This window comes from Pseudophryne corroboree, chromosome 5 (assembly GCF_028390025.1).
Source record: "Pseudophryne corroboree isolate aPseCor3 chromosome 5, aPseCor3.hap2, whole genome shotgun sequence".
NCBI classification, from domain to species: Eukaryota; Metazoa; Chordata; class Amphibia; order Anura; family Myobatrachidae; genus Pseudophryne; species Pseudophryne corroboree.
The window spans coordinates 758,934,842-758,955,956 of record NC_086448.1 but is presented as its reverse complement, the minus strand read 5'-3'; the positions used below and the strand labels follow the sequence as shown (position 1 = coordinate 758,955,956).

The following is a 21,115-nucleotide window of genomic DNA, read 5'->3' as shown; positions in this document are numbered from 1 at the left end:
CCCCCCAGCGCCCTGCACCCTCCGTGACCGCTGTGTGAAGTGTGCTGACAACAATGGCGCACAGCTGCAGTGCTGTGCGCTACCTCAGGAAGACTGAAAAGTCTTCTGCCGCCTGCTTCTGGACCTCTTCCATCTTCGGCATCTGCAAGGGGGGTCGGCGGCGCGGCTCCGGGACGAACCCCAGGGTGAGACCTGTGTTCCGACTCCCTCTGGAGCTAATGGTGTCCAGTAGCCTAAGAAGCCAATCCATCCTGCACGCAGGTGAGTTCACTTCTCTCCCCTAAGTCCCTCGATGCAGTGAGCCTGTTGCCAGCAGGACTCACTGAAAATAAAAAACCTAAAAACTTTTTCTAAGCAGCTCTTTAGGAGAGCCACCTAGATTGCACCCTGCTCGGACGGGCACAAAAACCTAACTGAGGCTTGGAGGAGGGTCATAGGGGGAGGAGCCAGTGCACACCACCTGATCCTAAAGCTTTATTTTTGTGCCCTGTCTCCTGCGGAGCCACTAATCTCCTGCGGAGCCGCTAATCCCCATGGTCCTGACGGAGTCCCCAGCATCCACTAGGACGTTAGAGAAATGTGAGGTTTATTGCTGCCCAGTCCCCCCCCCCCCCCTGCACCCTTCAGTGCTGCTCTGTGTGTGTGTGACTGGGAGAAATGGCGCGCAGCGTACCGCTGCACGCCTTACCTCATGAAGATCTGATGTCTTCTGCCGCCTAAGATGTCTTCTGCCTTCTCTATCCGGCTTCTATCTTCGGCATCTGTGAGGAGGACGGCGGCGCGGCTCCGGGACGAACCCCAGGTGAGACCTGTGTTCCGACTCCCTCTGGAGCTAATGGTGTCCAGTAGCCTTAGAAGCAGTGCCCAACTTGACAAGCCAGCTCTGCTTCTCTCTCCTCGGTCCCACGATGCAGGGAGCCTGTTGCCAACAGGACTCCCTGAAAATAAAAAACCTAACAAAATTCTTCTTCAACAGAAAACTCTGGAGAGCTCTCTGCAGTGCACCCATTCCCCTCTGGGCACAAGATCTAACTGAGGTCTGGAGGAGGGGCATAGAGGGAGGAGCCAGTGCACACCCATAGTCAAAGTTCTTTTTAGGTGCCCTATCTCCTGCGGAGCCCGTCTATACCCCATGGTCCTTACAGAGTCCCCAGCATCTTCTAGGACGTAAGAGAAAATAAATTTGTTTTTTTGAACAAATAAAAATATTCCTTTCTACTTAAGCCTCCACTCCACAGCAAGTGTCGTTTACTGCTGCAAAAAAAATTCCTGAATGTAACAGAATGAGGTCAGAGACCAACAGTTGTCTTCGTTATCCGGTCAGTCCCACCCTCCCGGTGTAACTGCTGATGAAGAGGGGGAAACACTGACTTTTTAGATAAATCACATGTAACGAGACAACCAGAGCTCACGATCCTATTACTGGCAGTAAACGCTTAATATATCCGATCGATGTTCTCATATTATATCCATTGCAGCAATAAAGAGTACTTAGCAGCAATGAAATAAGATGCAATTTACATAGAAGTGGTTTACTTATGTGGTATTAAGGTCTAATTCAAACACTCAATGTTTACTCATTAAACGACAATAGCAGAAGGAAAGAAGCAAAGTACAAGAACATCTGCAATTAAACAGGAAAAATCCTGCATGACGTTGTACTCGTCTCCTGCCGTGAATCTCTTAGTTACACTGCAAATAGTGACTTCTGGCAAGATTACCTATGTGTCACTACATTAATCACCAGAAGATAAGAAAGGGTTTAGCAGTCCAGATCACACTCCTGTGTGCTAAAGAACTCAACACAAATGTACTATTTAAGTTTAAGTGGAGTTTAAAATTTATGATAGAAAATACATGGTATACGTTTGACATACCGCCTGTCGGGATCCCGGCAGCCGCAATACTGACGCCAGAATCCCGAAAGGTACAATGCTGCCGCCAGAATACCAGTGTCGCCGCTGGAATATCGGCGAGGTAGGTGATTCTCCCTCTGTGGGTGTCAACAACACTCACAGAGGGAGAATAGAACCTTTGTCGAACAAAGCGAGCCACCGTGCCCGCAAGGGGCCTCGATGAGCTCGCTACCGCTGCCGGCATTCTGGCTCCCATACCGATCCCAAAATACATCACTATGTTTCCTGGGGGTACAGCATTGTCCCTAATGTGACAGTCACCCCCCAGGATTCCATTGATCCAATGATGTTCGCTACCTCTCTGCTAGTACCATGCCTTACGTGATATAACCAGGAAGTGGTCATGTGATGACATCTTCTGCAATCTTCCTATTGATGCGGATGTGAAATTAAGAGGGGAATAGCATCAAAGATCTCTGTCTGTTAGGAAGAAGCCCATTGGGGGAAATGTAGCATCCAATGAGCTTCTAGCTAGTATCTATCTAGAACAGTGGTTCTCAAACTCGGTCCTCAGGACCCCACACGGTGCATGTTTTGCAGGTCTCCTCACAGAATCACAAGTGAAATAATTAGCTCCACCTGTGGACGTTTTAAAATGTGTTAGTGAGTAATTAATACACCTGTGCACCTTCTGGGTTACCTGCAAAACATGCACTGTGTGGGGTCCTGAGGACCGAGTTTGAGAACCACTGATCTAGAACATACAATAAATTGAAATGTAGAAGCTGCTTCTCCTGAATATCGTGGCATATACAATATAATGCCGTCGCAATTTTTTATTTAATTTTTTTTAGAAATTGTAGCACAGTCAAAACTCTACTCACTCTTGAGTAATGACATCACTAATCAAACCTTGGAGAAAGATAAAGGGGAGATTTGTCAAAGTGTGGAGAGAGATAAAGTACCAACTAATCAGCTTCTAACTTTTTTCAAAAACAGCCTCTAACGTGACAGGAGTTGGTTAGTTAGTACTGTAGCTCTCTCCAAGCTTTGATACATCTCCTCCATGTTTATTAAAAGTACTAAATGTGACAGTCTTCTGTGATTTACCCAACGCACATACAGACACATTGTTCTGTAGCCCATATGGTGCATCAAGGCAGAATTCTGTGTTTTACAAGGATCGGCAGAGTGGAAATTCCAAAGCATACAAGAATAGCCCTCGCTCGTTTTTGTTGTAATAAGAGAGAGAACACTGAAAAATAAATATAGATATATTGAAAGAAAAAATGTCCTAATCTGCTCTGTAACATCAATTTTCCAGTGCCTGGGAACAAACATGTGGGTTTATTACTGACAATCTGGTAGAAATGTGTTCGCTTCGCTTAGAAAAACGATTGTTTTTACATTTGCTTTCTAGTCTCATGGTGTTGTATTAAATTGCACCAGCTCATTTTTCAATTGCCAAAAGCAATTTCCCAAACACTTTGCCCCACCCTACGCTCGGTCTTCTGCCAGGTTACTGCGAGGCAGCAGCCAAATTAAGCAGCCCTGGGCAGGAAATGTCTTTCTCCTGATTTCTGCTCTCCAGAAGCGGAGGAAGGCAAATATTAGGTATACATGGATGAGTGGACTCCACACAGGGAGAAACTGATACTGCCATACCTGGGCTAGCACGTTGCACGTGACTGGATGTGCTCCACTTGCAGATTAGTTTGGCCTCTACAATGTTCTGGCTAAAGCACAAGCAGATTCCATGGAACAAAACTAATCGTGACAGCAGCGGCATTCTAACTGCAGTTCACTGAAATGTTTACACCTCCAGGGGGCACTGATTAATCCTTTCAGATGCACCAGCTACCTGCAAACGGTGAGTCTGAGCTACTAATACTTTGGTTCTGTTTCAATGCGCCAAGATGGACCATCCAGCCTACTTCATGGAGCCCAGATTCAAGAGGCTTCTCAGCAAATAATGGTGCACCTAGGTGTGCAAAAAGGTATGAAGATCTAAAAAGACATCTTGTGCGAATGTATAAGCAATCACATCATAAAAAAGACCACCCATATATAACTAAAGTACTACCAGGGCCGCCACTAGACAGTTAGGGCCCTGATCCTTAGAGTATGAAGGAGGTGGTCATGTTGCGCTGTGGGCCGTGCTGCGCTAAACATGCTGGAGACCCTTACGTGGGTGTCTCCGTATTTTATTGGGGTGAAGTACCCTCGATTTCTCACGGAGTTCAACGAATTCCCCTGTCCCTTTCATTAAGAAAAGCTTTTTTGTACTTTTCCATATTGCTCTTTATTCATGCTTTAGCCAGTCATCTTTTTTTGTTGTTGATGATTTAGACTACTAAGCCTTTCATGTTACATACGTTATATTATCACTTATCCGCTAATACAGAGGTGTGAGGCATACCAGCAGAGTGTATGATCCTACTGATCGGCAATCACTTGTAAGTGGTCAAACTGGGCAAGAGCCAGAAGTTCTGTGTAATTGCAGCTGTATCCGCATCTGAAATGCTGCATTGCATTTGTATGCAAATACAGTCGCAGTCACACACAGAATATAGGCATGCTGCATATCACTTTAATCAGCAGAAGCTGCTTGTGCATCCTATTGCATTACATGACGCATTTTTGCAGCAAAATATGCAAAAAAGACGTTCTGCGCTACCGAGTCCTGCCATGGCATGGCGCGACTTGAAGGGCTATTTAGCATGACTGCAGCAAGGATGTAAGAGGACACTCTGTATGTTACGAGAAATGACTAATTTCACTACAAATATTGAAGCACGTGTTAGGATTTAGTGGAGACGACAGCGCTGCCCTGTTACTTACACTATGTAGATACTGCCTACTTTAATAGGGTATGCAGCTCTTAGAGTTCATTAGTAATATAAATAGTAAATACTGTTTATTCACTAACTCAGTAGTTTCCAAACAACGCGGTCCTTAAGGCACCCTAACAATCCAGGTTTCAAGGATATCCCTGCTTGTGCACAGGTGATATAATCAAACTGACTGAGGTACTAATTCAATCACCTGTGCTTTAGTATGGATATCTGTAAAACTTGGACTGTTAGGTTGCCTTGACGACAGCGCTTGGGAATCACTGCACTAAACTGCATATTTCACTAGTATATTTATTAATAAGTGAATTCCCTTTCTCTATTTTCCTTTACTGAAATTACGAGAGAAAAAAAATTGTTATTAAATGTCCTAACCCAATTCTGATTTATGGTACATCTACCAATTTACGCAGTGCATTCTAATCCTGATTTTAATGGACTGTCCAGCAGTCAGGACATTAGTTGGAATGTTGGAAGTTATGTTGCGATCACCACAGCAGAGCCACAGTTGAAGCATGCCCCTCCAACAGGTGTACTTTTATAGAGATTTGCAGAATGCCTTTTCCCTAGCCTGCAAACCTACAAGCGTTCCCTGGCCACGCTACATACCTCTTCAGGAAGGCCTAACAAATTTCCAAATCATATTCATAATCTTGCTAAAATATTCTGCAACATTACCTCTCAAGCAACCTACTGACCCCCAAACCAACACTGCAATCTGTCGTGTCACTAGGCAACAAGTGACAAACTCATGTATCAAAGTACTCTAGTCCTACAGATGGGATCAGTGTGATTTACCGGTGGCGGGATATCAGTATACTGCCAACGGCATCCGGCCGCCAGTATGCCGGCAACCAGACGAGCGCAAAGAGTCCCCTTGCGGGCTTGCTGCGCTTGCCACGCTGCGGGCTCGGTGGCGAGTGCAGGTTCTATTCCCACTCTAAGGGTGTCGTGGAAACCCACGAGTTGGAATAGCCCCTGTTAGCTTGGAATTCTGGCTGTCGGCAATGTCAACTGTCTGGATTCCAGTGTCGGCAAATTAACTGCATCTCCTACAGATTGTAAGCCCGAACAGGACCTTCTTATCTCTTAATACTCAGTCTTGTTTTATTACTGTAGCCATACATAGCTATACTCCTATACTGTATAAATACACAAAAATTAAAATCATCCAGTTTGCCCTAACGCAGAACCCTGGAACCCAGTAGAAACACCAGAAACACCCGAGGCTCCTTTGATTTTATACCAATAATTATTCCATCTTTCAGACCTAAAGATGAAGGAATGGCCATTATTTCTCTGTAAAAGTGTCCTATCACCTCGTATTACGGTTAATGTGATATCACACATTCTTGGTCTGGTGGAGTGAGTTATCCCTCACACAGCTGGAAACGACTTTACCTGACTGCTATGCCGTGTGCTGCTGCTGCTGGCTGTGGCTCTGGAAAAAGGTGCAGCTGATGTGGGAATTAAAGGCCAGATGATGAAATAATCTTCCCAGAGCACAGGCTGATGAATCGTAAGTGTGCAAGCTTTCTGTCACACCAGGAAACAGATGACTCCGCTCTACTACTTCCCTCCAACCTGTGGTCATTCATCATAGGGGAGCTGGGACTTACTGACACGCAGTTACTGACAGTTATAGCCATAAGTCAGGCTATTTAAATTTCTAATAAATGCTAATCCTATTACACTGCGCAATTACTGAAATAGGGCAATTAAGGGGTTCCAGTATGCAAATTAGGGTTCAAATCCAGTTCAAAATTTGAATAATCGGTATTCAGTGGATCAATCTGGATTTGGTGTAGTTATTAATGATTACTAGTAATGTTAGGTTAGGGACTGAAGTTTGCATTTAGTGTATTGTCCCCAGTATATGTTTTACAGACGCCATGTGTTGTGCAGGCCAAGGTCGCTCTGGGGGCTGAAATGCTAATTATGATGGTAATTAAGATTTTCTTTTATTTGTTAAGTGTCTATATACACACACTGTAGGCAGTATCTACAGATACACATGCATGACTGTTGGTGCAATCTGTCTTATTGCTCTAAGGCCCTGGAAGGTAGGCTGGAATGAGAAACAGAACATGAATGCTGATGCATGTGCTGTGATATTTTACATACATGGCTTCAGAGTGATTTGTTCGCTCACAATGCACTCATTTATCCCAAACACTTACCTCAGTTGTGGTCCCAATATCAGCAGATGGGCTGCATGTGCTGGTATCCTGAGGTGCTGTGCCAACGCTGCTTCTGATGGGAGAGCTGGGAACCGGACCAGCGGAGGAGTCAAAGTACATAGAGGACTGGTGCAAGACTCCCCGTCTCTGAATCCTCTCCCACACTGTGCTCATTGTGTCCGTTAGCTGGTACAGCAACTCAACCTAGGAGAGAGAGACATATAAACGTGTGTTATTGAATTAAAAATATAATTGTAACACAGTAATTGAATGATTCATTCTTAAACATTAGCTGAAGGGTTCATTCTTACACAGTAACTGAAGGATTCATTCTCACACAGTAACCTAAGGATTAATTCTGGTGCAGTAACTGTATTTATTCTTACACAGCAACTGCAGTAATATGTTACTGTGTAAGAATGAATCCTTGAGTTACTGTGTAAGAATGCATACTTCAGTTACTGTGTAAGAATGCATCCTTCAGTTACTGTGTAAGAATGCATACTTCAGTTACTGTGTAAGAATGAATCCTTCAGATACTGTGTTAGAATGCATCCTTCAGATACTGTGTTAGAATGCATCCTTCAGTTACTGTGTAAGAATGAATACTTCAGATACTGTGTAAGAATGCATCCTTCAGTTACTGTGTAAGAATGCATCCTTCAGTTAGTGTGTAAGAATGCATCCTTCAGATACTGTGTAAGAATGCATCCTTCAGTTACTGTGTAAGAATGCATCCTTCAGTTACTGTGTTAGAATGCATCCTTCAGATACTGTGTTAGAATGCATCCTTCAGTTACTGTGTAAGAATGCATCCTTCAGTTACTGTGTAAGAATGAATCCTTCAGATACTGTGTAAGAATGCATACTTCAGTTACTGTGTAAGAATGAATCCTTCAGTTACTGTGTTAGAATGCATCCTTCAGATACTGTGTTAGAATGCATCCTTCAGTTACTGTGTAAGAATGCATCCTTCAGTTACTGTGTAAGAATGCATCCTTCAGATACTGTGTAAGAATGCATCATTCAGTTACTGTGTAAGAATGCATCCTTCAGTTACTGTGTAAGAATGCATCCTTCAGTTACTGTGTTAGAATGCATCCTTTAGATACTGTGTAAGAATGCATCCTTCAGTTACTGTGTAAGAATGCATCCTTCAGATACTGTGTAAGAATGAATTCTTCAGATACTGTGTAAGAATGAATCCTTCAGATACTGTGTTAGAATGCATCCTTCATTTACTGTGTAAGAATGCATCCTTCAGATACTGTGTAAGAATGAATCCTTCAGATACTGTGTAAGAATGAATCCTTCAGATACTGTGTAAGAATGCATCCTTCAGATACTGTGTAAGAATGAATCCTTCAGATACTGTGTAAGAATGCATCCTTCAGATACTGTGTAAGAATGCATCCTTCAGATACTGTGTAAGAATGCATCCTTCAGATACTGTGTAAGAATGAATCCTTCAGTTACTGTGTAAGAATGCATCCTTCAGATACTGTGTAAGAATGAATCCTTTAGATACTGTGTAAGAATGAATCCTTCAGATACTGTGTAAGAATGCATCCTTCAGATAATGTGTAAGAATGCATCCTTCAGATACTGTGTAAGAATGCATCCTTCAGATACTGTGTAAGAATGCATCCTTAAGTTACTGTGTAAGAATGCATCCTTCAGTTACTGTGCAAGACTGAAAGAAGACTATATTGGCTTGTTGTGTTTTATTTCCCATACATAGAGCCCATACAGTTAAATAAATAATAGACTATTCTGGCAAACAAAAGCCCTATCTAAGGTTATTTCCACTGATACTGAGAGCATCTCATTAACATAAGTGATACCCAGGTAATAGGGATGCAAATCCTAAATACTTGGGATTTTTTTAAACTCCACACAAGTGTCTCATATGACAATGTGACACAAATGTAAAGCATCCAACCACCTACAGTATGTCTGGACCTACAACATAGTATATCGCAATCCGGACGATTATCAAACAACTGCCCATGCGCAGCATTTGCATACGCACGCGCAAATAGCGACAGAAATTACGTACACAACGTGATCACAATGTAGCCGTTGTTTGACTGACAGAAAGTCGGCGTTTCTGTCCAGAAAACTGCCATTTTCTGGGTGTGTCTAAAAAAACGCAGGCGTGCCCAGGCGTTTTTAAGGAGGGCCTCTGACATCAGTGATGACCACTTCCAGCCTCTTGTGTCACAAGAATTGTGGATGACCTTGCCTTGCGCATATAGGAAAAATCTTTGATGTTCTGGAAATTGCGTATGGTATTATAATCAGGCCGCATATTGCGATGCATTCGCAATTTCTGCAATGGGCGTTTTTTCCCTATTTCTGGGCGCAACTATTTAATCGCAGCAACTGCTTTTTAGCAGAAATTGCAATCCTAACTGAATAAGGTCCATTGTCCTTTGCATAACAGTGGAAGTTCGTGTACCCAGAGCTAATACAACATGCCCTAATGTCTAGAAGACCCCCAGATTTTGGGGAGTAGACCATCCTCCTGGATCCCCCTACATCCCGAGTTAAAAAGGGGAAACCGGGGGTTTAATGACACAATTGTTGCACAAATGCATAGCAGAGGCTGAATCACAACGATTCAATTCGCTATACCCCACCCCAAGCGGCTTCCGCACCTACTTTCCCTTAGGGATTTCCTGGAGGGAAGGGTTTATTATAGGTAAGTATGGCCTACACGCAGCCATTTTTGTGGGATGAGTTAATAATTATAAGAATACATCTTAAGAACGGAAAACAGTAATATCACTGAGGCCCAAAGACAGGGTTCATACCATAAAATGGCTGCCTTGACTGTATCTATGTGACGGATATCTTTTACAGGAAAGCAGAGAGATACTAATTGGGAACAGATATAATTATCAAGATAGAACGCCTTTCAAATACAATATATTTTTTAAATAGTAAACAAAAGACCCATGTGAAAGCTCATGGAAGGAAACAATGGTGGGACTCTGATCACACGGACAAGCTTCTCAAAGAAAACATTATGGAAAGACGGTTCATTTTGAAGCAACAGCAAACGATCATTGGTTGCTTCTGGAGATGGGGCGATCTCAGAAAGTAAATATATAAACAAGTGGCTAGGCGGTGAGCCTTCTGCTGCCATCAGACGCCCGTATACCGGCCGGCTCTGTATCCCACAGGGGATTGTCATCTCAGTATTCACAGAACATAATGTTTATGTTGCATGTTGTTTGACTGAATTGGGAGATATTTACACAAGCGTTCGTAAATAAGCATTAATCACGGGATGTATATGACAACATATGTGAAACGTGTAAAGTACATGGCTGCACATAAAAAAAAAAAAAAAAAAAGACAGAAAAAGTAGTACACAGCTGGATGCCATATTATGCCTACAGAAGCATTGGGATATAATTATATATATATATATATATATATATATATATATATATATATATATATATATACACACACACATACAAGTATTCCTCTCTCTCTACATATACATATATATACACACAATCATAGACACACTGTACATACTGTACTCTACATACATGAACTTCTCAGCCTGGGGACACACGCGGACGGCTAATACTCTCCATTTGAAGTTAAACATCACTTTATTTTTCTTGATTTTCTAAGGCGATGAAAGCTTTCAACACTGTAAAAGACTGAGCCATTTACATTAAATGCTCGGCTATTTTCTATTAATTTTCTCTTTGTTTTTCTAGTTGTAGCTCTGAGCAATATACTGTAATTAACATCCTGCACTACCGTCACTCGGCAGCAGTACATGAACTCTGCACCACTGTTTGGTAGCACACTAATAACCGTATGTCACAACTGAGGGCCTGAGCTGACGGGAGGCAGCCTCAGTTGTAGGGGCTGAGGTATAGTGGAACCTGGGAGGTTGTATCAGACCCCTAGACATGTAAGTAACATGTAACAGAATTGCCCGAAGGCGTGACCACGACAACCAGGATAAAAGTCAATGATGTTTATTTATGACAAAACTCCGTAACACAGCAGTAGTAAAAAGAAAACATAAAAATCAGCAGAGAATAAATACAGTTCCTGGGTACTACAGGGTGGCAAGGGCCACAGGGCTCTGGTAGTGTGAGATAGTTCTTATAATCTTCTAGTTGGAAAGTCCTTACCAGGCCCGACTGTAGCAATGGAGATAGCCCAGGATCGTACCAGCTGGTGTTCCAGGAAAAGCTGGGCTGCTGTGGATAAAACGGCTGCTGTGGGTACTGGCTGGAACCAGACTGATGTTGGCACGGAGTGGGTACTGGCTGGAACCAGTCAAATAATAAATGTAGCTTGAGAGCGATGAAATATGAAGTGATGTTTGGAGATTGAGAGCGGTGAAATTATAATGCCGGTGATAAATGATAATATGCAGAAAAGGGTACCGGCACTTTAAGAAGAGCTGACCTCTGCTGGAAGCTGGATGCTGAAAGCAGGTGGTTCTGTAGCTGGAAGCAGATGAATCCAATGAGGATAGGAGAGTCAGGCTACACCGCAGGTGGAATGCTGGTGCGGGTCTCTTTAGTGGAGGTTTGGAGATAGGAACTGGAACCTGGAAAACAACCACAGGAGAGAGACAAACTGGAACTAGGTTTGACAACCAAAGCACTGACGCCTTCCTTGCTCAGGCACAGTGTATTTATACCTGCAGCAAGGAAGGGATTGGCTAGGCAATTATGCAGATTAACAATACTGACAACAGATTGGAGGAAATGATCAGCTGACAGAATCCAAGATGGCTGCGCCCATGCAGACACTTGGAGGGAAGTTTGGTTTGTAATCCATGTGGTAATGAAAACAGTAATGGCGGCGCCGGCCACTGGAGACAGGAGACGCCAGGCAGACAAGTGCACATCCAACCACGCGGACACAGCGGAGGCCGCGGCTGACGTAATCCACTCTGACACTCTGCATGCAGAAGCTCAGGGACGGCGGCGGAGGCCGCGGGAGACGCCATGCCAGATGTATTATGGCGTTACTGTGACAGCGTCTCAGAGAGACAGGAGAGGATGCAGGAATGTGAACATTAGGATAACAGATGGGATCCGGTGCTGGAGCGCTGAGCCAGCCTTAGGAGGCATCTGATGGGTAAGAAATGGCGTCCAGATACCCGGATCGTGACAGCACCCCCCCCCTTTAGGAGTGGCCCCAGGACACTTCTTTGGCTTTTGAGGAAACTTGGAATGGAATCTCCGGACCAAGGCAGGAGCATGGACATCAGAAGCATTGGTCCATGAACGTTCCTCAGGGCCGTAACCCTTCCAGTCAATAAGATATTGTAGTTGACCGTAACGGTGACGTGAGTCCAGGATCTTAGCCACTTCATACTCAACGCCTCGTTGAGTTTGGACTTTCGGAGTTGGAGGAAGTGAGGAATGAAACCGATTTAAGATCAGCGGTTTCAACAGGGAAACATGGAATGTCCTGGGTATTTTTAAGAAGGGAGGCAACTGGAGTCTGTAAGCAACAGGATTGATGACTTGTTCAATCTTGAAAGGACCGATATAGCGAGGTGCAAACTTCATACTGGGAACTCTTAACCTCAAATTCTTCGTGGATAACCATACCCGATCACCCACCTTGAGAGCAGGAACTGCTCGACGCTTCCTATCCGCAAACTTCTTGTACCTGAACGATGCCTTGAGCAGAGCTGATCGTACGCTCTTCCAGATATTGGCAAACTGATGCAAGGTGATATCCACTGCGGGAACAGAAGTTGCTGGAAGCGGTTGGAACTCAGGGACTTTAGGGTGGAATCCAAAGTTAGTGAAGAATGGTGTTGAAGCAGATGAAGAATGATACTGGTTGTTATGACAGAACTCGGCCCAGGGAAGTAATTGAACCCAGTCATCTTGAGAGGAGGACACATAGATGCGGAGGAAGGCCTCCAAGTCCTGATTCACCCTCTCGGTTTGACCATTGGTCTGAGGATGGTAAGCCGTGGAAAACTTTAGCTTGACTTGGAGGACTTGACATAAACTTCGCCAGAATTTGGCTGTGAATTGAACTCCTCGATCTGAGATAATTTCTTCAGGAAGACCGTGGAGTCGGAAGATCTCTTGTGTGAATACTTGAGCCAACTTGGAAGCTGACGGAAGACCGGTGAGAGGAATGAAGTGTGCCATCTTGGTGAACCGGTCAACTACCACCCAGATGGTATTGAACTTGTTGCACATGGGTAAATCTGTAATAAAATCCATCGACAAATGGGTCCAAGGTCGACGGGGAACAGATAGTGGAACCAGTTGCCCCGCAGGCGACTGGCGGGATACCTTATGTTGAGCACACTTTGGGCAAGATGCAATAAACTCCAAGACGTCCTTTTTCAGAGTTGGCCACCAATAGGACCTAGAGATAAACTCCAGGGTTTTTTGGATACCTGTATGTCCGGCAAAACGGGAAGCATGGGCCCAATGCATGAGCTTCTTCCTTAGCATCGGTTTCACAAAACTTTTCCCTGATGGGGGCGTAGAGTCCATCCCTACCATGGAGAATGCCAACGGATTTATAATAGGATGCTTGTCTGAAGACTCTGACTCATTTTCTTGCTCCCATGAGCGGGAAAGGGCATCGGCCTTGCGATTCTGAGAGCCCGGACAGAACTGGAGTTTAAAGTCGAACCTGGAAAAGAAAAGTGCCCATCTGGCCTGACGAGGGTTGAGACATTGTGCGCCTTTCAGATATAAAAGGTTCTTGTGGTCTGTAAGTATGGTGATTGAATGAGAAGCTCCCTCCAACAGATACCTCCACTCTTCTAGAGCGAGCTTGATGGCTAGCAACTCCTGGTCGCCAATGGCATAGTTGCGCTCAGCTGGGGAGAACTTCCGGGAGAAGAAACTGCAAGGATGTAAATGGCCATCTTTAGCCCTCTGAGATAACACCGCTCCTACTCCAACGGAGGAGGCATCCACCTCTAAGATGAAAGGAGAGTCGATGTCAGGCTGTTTCAGAACAGGCGCAGAGATGAACCTTTGTTTTAACAGATGAAATGCTTGCATGGCTTCTTCAGACCACTTGGACGGGTTAGCACCCTTCTTAGTGAAAGCAGTAATAGGCGCCACAATGGTGGAAAAGTCTCGTATAAACTTTCGGTAATAGTTGGCGAACCCTAAGAACCTCTGGACCCCTTTGAGGGTTAAGGGTACCGGCCAATTTTGGATTGCTTGTAGTTTCTCAGGATCCATCTCTAGTCCGGAACCGGACACAATGTACCCTAGAAACGGAATGGACTTGACTTCAAAGACGCATTTCTCTAATTTGCAATAGAGATGATTGACACGGAGACGGGACAGAACCTCTTTAACCCAAAAACGATGTTCCTCTAAATCGTTGGCAAAAATGAGGATATCGTCTAGATAGACCACGACATGACGGTATAGAATGTCTCTGAAGATCTCATTGACAAAATGCTGGAAGACAGCTGGAGCATTGCTCAATCCGAAGGGCATGACGAGGTACTCATAATGTCCGTCACGGGTGTTAAAGGCGGTCTTCCACTTGTCACCCTCACGGATCCGGATGAGATTGTACGCACCACTCAAGTCCAGCTTTGTAAAGATGGTAGCTCCGCTAACTCTGTCAAAGAGCTCAGTAATCAGGGGTAAATGATAACGGTTCTTGATGGTAATGTCGTTCAAACCTCTGTAGTCGATGCACGGCCGCAGACCACCATCTTTCTTCTTTACAAAAAAGAAGCCTGCGCCGGCTGGAGAAGAAGAAGGTCGAATGAACCCCTTTGCTAGGTTCTCTTTAATGTATTCCTCCATAGAATGCGTCTCAGGCAGAGACAACGGATAAGTTCGGCCTCGAGGTGGAACCTTCCCTGGAACGAGATCAATCGGGCAGTCCCATTCTCTATGAGGAGGAAGGATATCAGCAGAAGCTTTACTGAACACATCCGTGAAATCTTGATATGGAGGAGGTGGAACATCAGACGACCTGGGGGAGGAAGAACAGACAGGCAATACTTTAAACAAATATGTCTCAGCACAGGAGGAACCCCATGCCAGGATTTGCGTAGTCGTCCAATCAATTGTAGGATTGTGAAGACGGAGCCATGGAAGGCCCAGGACCACAGGATGTGTGGCTCTTGGAATCACTAAAAAAGAAATAAGTTCGGAATGAAGAACTCCCACTCTCAGACGAACTGGTAGAGTCCTTAAAGAAATAACTGCATCAAAAATTTTGCTGCCATCCACGGCAGTTAAAGAAATGGACGAAGGAAGTCTCTCGGTGGGTAGGGACCACCGTTTAACATAGGCTTCGGTAATAAAGTTCCCAGCTGCTCCGGAATCAAGGAGGGCAATGACGTTCCGATAACGTTGAGCAACTTGAAGCGAGACTGGGAGATTACAATCTTGAGGAGATGGAGAGGAGATCATTACTCCTAGCCGGCCCTCTCCTTGGCGAGCTAGGATTTGGAGTTTCCCGGACGTTTGGGACAGGCATTAATGGTGTGAGACGGAGCCGCACAATAAAGACAGAGAGACTCGGAGAGACGTCTTCGGCGCTCAGCAGGAGTTAAACGGGAACGGCCAATTTGCATGGGCTCATCTTTAGTTGGTGACAGTTGGCGAGGAGGAGGAGCAGAAGATTTTGGAGCAGATGATCTTCCACGCTCAGTTGCTCTCTCTCTGAAACGTAAATCAACTTTCGTGCAGAGTGAGATTAGCTCATCTAACTTAGAGGGTAAGTCTCTGGTAGCTAACTCATCTTTAATACGCTCAGATAAGCCATGCCAGAATGCAGCATACAGGGCCTCATCGTTCCAGACCAGTTCGGATGCCAGGATCTGGAACTGTATCAGATATTGTCCTACAGTACGTGACCCCTGGCGTAAACGGAGAATCTCTGAGGAAGCTGAGGTTACCCGGCCTGGCTCGTCGAAGATGCGCCTGAATGTTGACACGAATGCAGTGTAAGAAGATAGCAGGGTGTCGGACCTCTCCCATAACGGTGATGCCCAATCAAGGGCTGAGCCACTGAGAAGAGAAATAATGTAGGCAATTTTTGTACGATCACTGGGAAAATTGCCAGGTTGTAGCTCAAACTGAATCTCACACTGGTTGAGAAATCCCCTGCAGAATCTTGGAGATCCATCAAATTTTGCTGGCGTTGGAAGATGAAGACGTGGAGCAGAAATGGGTAAGGTGGGTGGGGTTATAGCTGGAGTCACTGTGGTTGACGCACCAGACGCGCCTGATCCACGGAGAGTTGTCTGAATCCCATCCAGCCGAGTAGAGAGATCCTGGAGACAGCGGATGATGTGGCCCTGTGCAGCCTCCTGATGTTCTAGTCGGGCTGCCAGTTCTTGCATCGGCCTGGCCGCTTGATCCTGGTCTCCGGCTGGATTCATTAGGTCAGTGCTTACTGTCACAACTGAGGGCCTGAGCTGACGGGAGGCAGCCTCAGTTGTAGGGGCTGAGGTATAGTGGAACCTGGGAGGTTGTATCAGACCCCTAGACATGTAAGTAACATGTAACAGAATTGCCCGAAGGCGTGACCACGACAACCAGGATAAAAGTCAATGATGTTTATTTATGACAAAACTCCGTAACACAGCAGTAGTAAAAAGAAAACATAAAAATCAGCAGAGAATAAATACAGTTCCTGGGTACTACAGGGTGGCAAGGGCCACAGGGCTCTGGTAGTGTGAGATAGTTCTTATAATCTTCTAGTTGGAAAGTCCTTACCAGGCCCGACTGTAGCAATGGAGATAGCCCAGGATCGTACCAGCTGGTGTTCCAGGAAAAGCTGGGCTGCTGTGGATAAAACGGCTGCTGTGGGTACTCGCTGGAACCAGACTGATGTTGGCACGGAGTGGGTACTGGCTGGAACCAGTCAAATAATAAATGTAGCTTGAGAGCGATGAAATATGAAGTGATGTTTGGAGATTGAGAGCGGTGAAATTATAATGCCGGTGATAAATGATAATATGCAGAAAAGGGTACCGGCACTTTAAGAAGAGCTGACCTCTGCTGGAAGCTGGATGCTGAAAGCAGGTGGTTCTGTAGCTGGAAGCAGATGAATCCAATGAGGATAGGAGAGTCAGGCTACACCGCAGGTGGAATGCTGGTGCGGGTCTCTTTAGTGGAGTTTTGGAGATAGGAACTGGAACCTGGAAAACAACCACAGGAGAGAGACAAACTGGAACTAGGTTTGACAACCAAAGCACTGACGCCTTCCTTGCTCAGGCACAGTGTATTTATACCTGCAGCAAGGAAGGGATTGGCTAGGCAATTATGCAGATTAACAATACTGACACCAGATTGGAGGAAATGATCAGCTGACAGAATCCAAGATGGCTGCGCCCATGCAGACACTTGGAGGGAAGTTTGGTTTGTAATCCATGTGGTAATGAAAACAGTAATGGCGGCGCCGGCCACTGGAGACAGGAGACGCCAGGCAGACAAGTGCACATCCAACCACGCGGACACAGCGGAGGCCGCGGCTGACGTAATCCACTCTGACACTCTGCATGCAGAAGCTCAGGGACGGCGGCGGAGGCCGCGGGAGACGCCATGCCAGATGTATTATGGCGTTACTGTGACAGCGTCTCAGAGAGACAGGAGAGGATGCAGGAATGTGAACATTAGGATAACAGATGGGATCCGGTGCTGGAGCGCTGAGCCAGCCTTAGGAGGCATCTGATGGGTAAGAAATGGCGTCCAGATACCCGGATCGTGACACCGTATTAACATTTTTTTAAACCCGCCCCAAAAAATAAATGATAATACAGCAGGACCAATGTGCCCAAAAGGGTTGCAGCGGTCTGTCTGCAGCGGTGCTTTTCTTTCTTGACAATAAGAATGGTCTATTACAAACAATGACGAGTTTGAAATGGGTTCAGTATGATATCCTGCCAGCCGCAATACCGTCAGAGAGCGCAGCGAGTCCTCTTGAAGGCTCACTGAGTTCATCCCGCTTCGGGTTCGGTGCCGAGCTCACGAGTTCTATTCTCCCTCGAGTGGTGGCATGGACCCACCACCCCGGTAGGAACACCAGGGAGCCGTCTGTATTCTGACCGCCTGCATTTTCCAGACTGCCAGGATTCCAGTGTCGGGATCCTGAATGCTGGTAACCCGACAGCCGGTACATTAACTACATCCCGTTTGGAACAGCTACAAAAATAAAAAATGAATCAAATAAAAAAAATCCCTGTTGTTTACTGTTTACTCCGGTACGGGTAGGGGTTCTATGTACACTTGGAATGTTACGCACATATAGTACAGTGCAAAAGTTTTAGACAGGTGTGGAAAGATTGCTGCAAAGTAAGAATGCTTTCAAAGATAGAAGAGTTAATAGTTTATTTTGATCACTTGACAATGAATGAACAGAATTGAAATCTAAAGGGCCCTACAGACTGGGCGACCCGCCGCCGAGCTGTCCGACCGCCAATACGGCAGACGGGCGACCCGGCAGCAGGGGGGAGTGAAGTTTCTTCACTCCCCCGTCACCCGGCTCCATAGCGATGCATGCTAATATGGACAATCTCGTCCATATTGGCCTGCATGCATAAGTGACAGGGCACCAACGATTAACGAGCGCAGGGCCGCGCATCGTTAATAGTTGGTGCCTACACATTGCACGATATGAACGAGTTCTCGTTCATTAATGAACAAGAACGTTCATATCGTGCAGTGAGATCTGCCAGTGTAGAGGGCCCTTAAGTCAAATCAATGTTTTGATTTATTAACCAGGCAGAGGAGGTTGTTGAACAACACAGGGTTAATATTGGTATGAATAACAGCTGCACAATGTAGATGTATAACAGATTCAGCCAGGAACGTATGGGGTTAACACTGGTGGTGTGCTGTGTAGTGTACTGTATACAGTCACAATGGAGGCGGTGGACCACACAATATAGTTAGCGGTGGTAACAGTGGTATTGGCAGGATCTGTATTATAATATGCAGTCTCCGTGTCCTTCCACAGTGGGGGACAGAGCTGGAAGCTGCGTAGACAAATAGCACATTTCAGCTAGCTGGGCCAGAGGTCATACGGTGATGCAACTACATCAGTATGGGGTCCCGGCAGCTTAGAGGACATAGCGCAGGGTGGCTGTAGTTGCGGGCAGCTGCAGAAACCGGATTTACCACTTTATGCTAAAGGGAGAATCCGTAGGTCTAATAGATCCACGCGTCTGCAGGTGGAAAGCCGCTCCACCCATTGGTTTTACGCCAGCTGCCGCAACCCTCAACATTGGCATCATCACTTACACCAGTACCATGCTAGGTGCAAAAGATTTATCAGACGCAGGCTTCCCACAAGTCAGGGAGGGAAAGTGGATCGCTTTGCCACTGCCCAATTCATGCCCAGAAACGCCCTAAAGACAGATGAAAGGAAGTTGTGTCTGACTCAGGATAGGAGGGACATAGGCAAAAATGCGCACAGTTACATCAGCGTGTGTGCTGCATTCAACAATGCGACATTTGCGTCTTTGACCAGAGATCCATCCAAATCAGGCCCGGCATGTGCAACCTGGGGAGAAGACTGGGGTCAATTTCGTCTTAGTGCTCCTGCCGGTAATCAGAAAGATGCATCAAAAGCATGTGCATTGCCTTGTTCTTCTTGTCATTGTCTCGGCTATCAACCCACAAATCATTATCTCCCTTTCAAGAGATCTCTGGAGGGCAGACAAGTACTGTATGTCTGCCAGTCACACACACAGGCTAACAGCTCTCAGCATGTCATATGATGGCAGAGGGGGAGAAGGAGGATGGAGCTCAGAGAAACTTGCCAAATGTTGTCATGGGAATACTGCTTTACCAGAGTACCAAAGGTCCTGACTGTCACACATGGCACAGTATTATTCCATGTCTTTAAAACAAAAGTATTGTAGGATTAACGTACTTTACAGTAGCATCGGCAGCAATATACTTTAACCTTGATGTCCGGAAATGATATATTTCTGGGTTATTTTTATACATAACATGTATTACTGTAAGGTGAAAACTAATAAAAAGACACATCTATCAAGATCCTGAATAATAAAAAATAGGATTTTAATTACCTACCGGTAAATCCTTTTCTCGTAGTCCGTAGAGGATGCTGGGGTCCACATTAGTACCATGGGGTATAGACGGGTCCACTAGGAGCCATTGGCACTTTAAGAGTTTGAGAGTGTGGGCTGGCTTCTCCCTCTATGCCCCTCCTACCAGACCCAGTCCAGAAACTGTGCCCGAGGAGATGGACATCTTCGAGAGAAGGATTACACAGATAGTGGCAAGATTCACACCAGCTCACACACAAGGCAACCCAAGCTAACTAGCTTGAAACATCAGCAACGGCTGAACAAGATTACTTACCAAGTAACAAGACAGTACTTATTCAGGGGTGGCCTTCAGGTTGTCAGCGGCCGGGATCCCGACCGCCGGCATACCGACATCTTTTCTCCCTCTTGGGGGTCCACGACCCCCCTGGAGGGAGAATAGACAGCGTGGCGCACATAGCTCGCCATATGGTGGTCAATCCCGGAATCGGGATCGGCGGGATCCCGGGATTTAGGCCCGAAAATGGGCGGGATTCAATCCCGGGATTGGAAGCTCCAATCCCGGGGATTGAGGGATTAGCATTGAGCGTCCACGGGACGCTCAAACGCTGCCCGGCTTTCTGCTTCCGGGTCCCCAGCGCAGCTTGAGAGGTCATGCTGCGCTGTTAGCGGCTGCTGGGAACCGCCAGCAGCGTTAACACGATGTTCCTCGCCCACCCGCCCCCGGTATATGGTGAGTTATATGTGCGGGGCGGACGGGGCGGGGTTGGGGCGAGGGGGCGGCCACCTAGGTAAAAGCCAATCCCGGATGCCATTTTCCAATCCCGATACCCGGGACTGCAAAAATGGCCCAGGATTGGATTCTCTAGCGCGCCACCGCGAGCGCAGCGAGACCGCAAGGGGCTCATATGCGCTCCCCCAGCTGTTGGTATGCTGGCGGTCGGGATTCAGGCGCCGGTATGCTGGTCGCCGGGACCCCGACCGCCAGCAAACCATACCACACCCCTTACTCAGAACTAAGCAGTACTGAAGTAAGTAACCACAGCAGGAAAACGAAGCACTGGGCGGGCGCCCAGCATCCTCTACGGACTACGAGAAAAGGATTTACCGGTAGGTAATTAAAATCCTATTTTCTCTTACGTCCTAGAGGATGCTGGGGTCCACATTAGTACCATGGGGTTGTACCAAAGCTCC

The 21,115-nt window shown here is 46.0% G+C and overlaps 1 protein-coding gene across 5 annotated transcripts in view; it reads right to left on the bottom strand.

Annotated features, from left to right (window-relative positions):
- VPS13B (vacuolar protein sorting 13 homolog B) overlaps positions 1-21,115 on the bottom strand; it is a 1,616,194-nt gene that overhangs the window by 677,224 nt on the left and 917,855 nt on the right. For all 5 annotated transcript variants that reach the window (XM_063924187.1, XM_063924188.1, XM_063924189.1 and 2 more), the window contains exon 25: positions 6,889-7,092. In XM_063924187.1, the coding sequence (XP_063780257.1) occupies positions 6,889-7,092 (204 nt within the window). The remainder of the gene's footprint in view (positions 1-6,888; positions 7,093-21,115) is intronic.